Source organism: Octodon degus, unplaced genomic scaffold, assembly GCF_000260255.1.
Source record: "Octodon degus isolate 3935 unplaced genomic scaffold, OctDeg1.0 scaffold00069, whole genome shotgun sequence".
In the NCBI taxonomy this organism is placed as follows: domain Eukaryota; kingdom Metazoa; phylum Chordata; class Mammalia; order Rodentia; family Octodontidae; genus Octodon; species Octodon degus.
In genome coordinates, this window is record NW_004524645.1 from 12,265,899 (window position 1) to 12,270,814 (window position 4,916).

General features: G+C 36.9%; 1 protein-coding gene across 3 annotated transcripts in view; it reads left to right on the forward strand.

The window, feature by feature from the left end:
* The window catches only part of Ppef1 (protein phosphatase with EF-hand domain 1), a 201,145-nt gene that overhangs the window by 85,381 nt on the left and 110,848 nt on the right, over positions 1–4,916 (forward strand). For all 3 annotated transcript variants that reach the window (XM_004635109.2, XM_023719556.1, XM_023719555.1), the window contains exons 7-8: positions 441–555; positions 4,754–4,800. In XM_004635109.2, the coding sequence (XP_004635166.1) occupies positions 441–555; positions 4,754–4,800 (162 nt within the window). The remainder of the gene's footprint in view (positions 1–440; positions 556–4,753; positions 4,801–4,916) is intronic.

The following is a 4,916-nucleotide window of genomic DNA, read 5'->3' on the forward strand; positions in this document are numbered from 1 at the left end:
TCTTCTTCTTCTTCTTCTTCTTCTTCTTCTTCTTCTTCTTCTTCTTCTTCTCCTTCTCCTTCTCCTTCTCCTTCTCCTTCTCCTTCTCTTCTTCTTCTTTCTGCACATTTTCTTAGGACAAGTGAGTCTTCTAATTTCTTGTCACCTTGATTAGGCTTTAAGAACCAAGAATAATTCAGAAATGTTCTGCAAGTGGATGATGTCAGTGAAGAGCATGACAGTTGAAACATCTTAAGAGCCATCCATTCCTTCACTTACAATATCTGAGAGCTTTGTAGATGCCCGTCACTGTATTAGAATATTCTATTTGAGAAAAATTTAGAGATGATCTTGAAATATAGTGTCTTACAATGTGCTCACATGCTTCACTTTTAGATTTCCTATGCAGTCATGACTCTTCCTAATTCATTATATCTGTTTCCTTTGCTTCCCCCTCACAGACACTTCATGCTTATTATGTCTTAGAAGTGCTATTTGAAACCAAGAAATTACTGAAGCAAAGGCCAAATTTCACTCATCTGAAAACTTCTGCTTCCAAAGGCCTAACAATCTGTGGTAAGTTTAAGAGCAGGGTTCTCAAATTAATATTTGGAGCCTCTTGGTCTTACATCATTTGCCTAACTTGAATACTGTTTAAATTGGACTGTGTTAAGGGAAATGTTAATATAGAATTATCTATCATGATAACACTGTTCCCCATCTTGTCTTTGTTTTGCATACCAGCTGGCAGGAATTAATTATGTGAGAAATTAAAGAACTCATAGCTTTTTATAAATGCAGATAGCATTTTAATATGGAAAACCACCCATGGGTGACATAAGCATTCTTTGCCCTCTGACTAGCTCTCATTATCTTCGCTCCATGTTCCTTTTTCTAGGTGAGCCGCTGCATGCCACTTCTGCTGCTAAGAGAAAAACCCAAGGCAGGGTGGAGATTAAATTCTTTTCTGCCCTTGGCTGCTGTTTTAGATTTTTCCAACTGGTCTCTGCAGCTTTTAGAAGAGTAGGAATGTCCCAGAAATCTGTTTCTTGTTCTTCTAAATAACAAGATTTGAGATTTTGTTATCATATAGGCCAGGCTGGCAGGATATTGCTTCAAGAAACAGTACACATTGAAATTCATCACAGTTGGTGCTCAGCATGCTTGCAACTGTCTGGAGTGGGGTGCGTGGAAGGAACAGCAATTCGCTTAACTTCTAATTAAGCCTTTAGGTTACAAAACAGTGATTGTTATTTTCCAAATCAATTTTTAAGCCTGTGTTTTTCTTACCCTGGCAGGTAGAAGTGAATTTGACAATCTAATTAAACTATATCCATTTCTAGAATCTGATAGTGGCGACCGGGTATAGGGGCTTGATGTAGCAGTATATACCTCATGACACACCCTGACTCAGGGTTTTGAAGTCTCTAATGGTTCAATTCCAACCTAATCAAGCAACCATCCCTCTGACTAGCAGATGATATATCTTGGCATGGGGGCCTTTTATTAAATGCCTTATCACGTCTTACTTCTCATGGAAATAGATAACTCTGAATCATAAGATTCAAAATGCCATTCTTCCAAGGTCTAAGAATCCAGGACTCGGCTTGCTGCCAGAGTACGCGTAATAGAACAGAGTGTGGCATCTGCTCCCATGTGCTTCTATGATATCTCCAGTTGTCATTTCTAACTTGTCTTTGGCCAAAAGACATGAGTTAGTTAGAGGGCATGGAAATCCTAGTATCCTAGTGTGAGAGCTGAAATGTTCTTACAGAGACGATCTAGTCTATCTCCCTGCTATTTATTTTTTTATTGTGATGCTGGAGACTGAATCTAGGGCCTTGTGCATACTAAGCAAGCAGTCTAAAACTGAAATATACTCCCACCCCTATCTTTGGCTCTTTTGGGTAAAATTGTGGCTCAGAGAGAAAAGTGTATTGCCTTCCATGCTCTTCTATGTAGTAACTCCCCACTCCAGCTCAATTAGTAAGGTGGTGGCAGGGTCAGAGTTAGAAGTCACGTTCTCTATATGTACTTGTTTAGAGGCAGATCCATATATAGTCTCATCATGTACCTGTCTAGCTAATGTCTCATTTTATATCATGAAACAAAATGTAGGGGGTGGGTAGATTGAATCATCCCATGCATTTGAGAATCTTTACATCATGGGCATATATTCCCAGAATTTTCTGCATATCATCATTGATAAATGGAACAGCCAAGATTAGTCAGATTTCCTGTGTTACAAGTACCTGATAGTTTCACCTTAAAAAAAGAGAGGTTTATTTTGGCTGATGGTTTCAAAGGGGTCAGTCTATGGTTATTTGGTCCCAAGGCAGATGTAGTATGGTGGAAAGGATGGCAAAGGATAGCTACTCATCCCTATAGTAGCCAGAAAGTAGAAAGACATGGAGGGAGGGGAGGGGAGAGGGGAGGGAAAGATAAGGGAGGAAGTAAGAGAGGGAGGAAGGAGGAACTGGGGATAAGAACAGACTTTTCCTAGTTATGTCCCCAGTGACCTACCTCTTCCTACCAGGCCCCACCTCCTAAATAACACATTCATCCATGATCTCACCAATGAATTAATCCACTGATGATTGTGGTGCCTCCATGATCCAAACACCTTCCAAAAGCCCCACCTCTGAAAACGTGAGACTTTTGGTGCATATTTTAGGATCTAAACCAGAATAATTCCCTTAACATAGGAATAATTATTTTGTCTTTTTAATGGTCTTTGAAAATTTACTCATCATTTAAAATAGAATTTAAGGGCCAGTGAGATACCTCAGTGGACTAAGGACCTGCTTAGGCAAGCGCAGGGGACCATGGTTTGATCCCTGGCACCACATGCTACTCCAGCCCCACCCCCAGGGTGGGCTGAGCTGGCCAGAGTCTGGGCATAGTGGCTCATGCCTGTAATCCCAGCACTGGGGAGGCTGAAAGCAGGAGGATCACCATGAGTCCAAGCTGCGTGGTGAGATCCTGCAACAACCAAATACATGAAAAATATAATAAATAAATAAAAATAAAATAGAATTTAAAGTTGAGGCTAATTTGCAACCTTATCTTCTGTTTAAGAAAGTATTAGTGAAGGGAGGGGCATTATGTTAATTATTTTATTTTAATCTCAAAGTGGATTTTCATGCACACATCTAAACATTTCTCATACCGATTTGATTTGAAACTGTCTCATTGCTATCTGTTTATCAATAAAACTTTGAAAAAAAAGAAACAACAACAAAAAAATAAAAAATAAACATTTCTCATAGCTCTCAGCATATATGAAATATGGAAATTCTTTGCTCTATCATTAAATTATAAATGATAATTTTGTAATTATGCTTGTGCTTGCTGTGGAAATTGCTTTACGTCTCTTCATGGTATGGTTTTCCTTTGCTAACCAACTGGAAACTACAAATATTTTTGTAGCCTCAACTGTGGCTTTTTTCTGTGCTGAAGGTCAAACCCAGAATCCTCATTTTTTAATATGCTGAAAGAAGTTCATTTTTCTAGCATGTCATTGCTAGAAAAATTAGCCCTGTATATCTGTTATTGCCCTGTATATCCAAATATGTGAAAGACAAGTCATTCCAAAGAAGAATGAGAAAATAAAATAATTTTAAAAATAAGCTAAACTGATAAACAAAATGTTTTTCCAACTGTATTTCCTTACCTGTAGAGTGAAACCTATGAAAACATGAAATTTAGGCATTTACTAACATTAATATACTCTTAGTCTTATTGTTAATATTATGGTCATTGTATTAATAAGTGCTATTGATATAGGATTTTATTATTCCCACTGTAATTGGAGTCTTTTGTTGCATATATTTGATTAATCTTTTTCTAACTTTAAGAAAACTGAGGGAAAGTGTTCTTAAATTCAATTCTATGATAATTTAGATATGAAGAATAAAATTTTATGAGCAGAGCTTATGAAAGACAGATATTTAACCTAGAAATGTTTATACAAATAGGGCTTTTGAATATTCATGTAGTTAACTTATTTTTAAATTTATAGCTTCATTTTTTTAGCTTTATATATGCTTATGATTCCCCTTAGTTGGCTTTAATTTTTATTTTATGTAACTGTCTCATCAAAAGAATGTCAACTACCTACTCACAACTTTACTCTTTCTGACTCTATTACTGGATTATATTCTTTAAAACATATCTTTTCAAGGCGATGCATGTAGTGATTCAGTGCACTTACCAAGCGCCTACAATTCACTGATACATTGGTAGGCCCTTGAGGATTCTAACACTGACAGTGATGCATACTACTGTGACTCTCCTAGGGCTTACAGTGGAGGTAGCGCAGAGTAATCCCTAAGAGCTCCAGTTTTAAAGTGAGATAGCACTATTGGAATTCTAGCTCTGATATTTAGTATCTGAGTAACTGCATAAGTTAATTAACTACTGTGAGCCTCACTTTAAAAATGAAAATGATGAAAGGAATACTCATCTCCTAAGTATAAGGGTTAAACAAGATAGCATAATACAACCTTTAGTTTAGTGCTTGTCCCAGAGTAAGTGATGTCCTGCATAAATGGCTGGAGGGAGCAGGTAATTACAATACCAGAAACCTTCTCCACTATAGGAGTAGAAAAAGAGTGCAAAGGAAGCAAATTGCTTGCTAAATTAGCATCATCTTAGGGTAAAAACCCAATGCCCTGAGAATACTTGGAGTATTTGAGCTTTAAAATTCTGTAACAAACTAGGCATTGCATCTTGCTTACTTTTGAATACTGATTTTTTTTTACTTGTCTAATAGGTGATTTGCATGGAAAACTAGATGATCTTCTCTTGATCTTCTACAAGGTAATTGATTATTTTGCTAATATTTGCATTTGTGAAGGTAGTTCTAAGGCAGATAGCAATATTAGTTCTAGTAGAGACATGTACACACAAACACACATAATAATAACAGTTTTTGT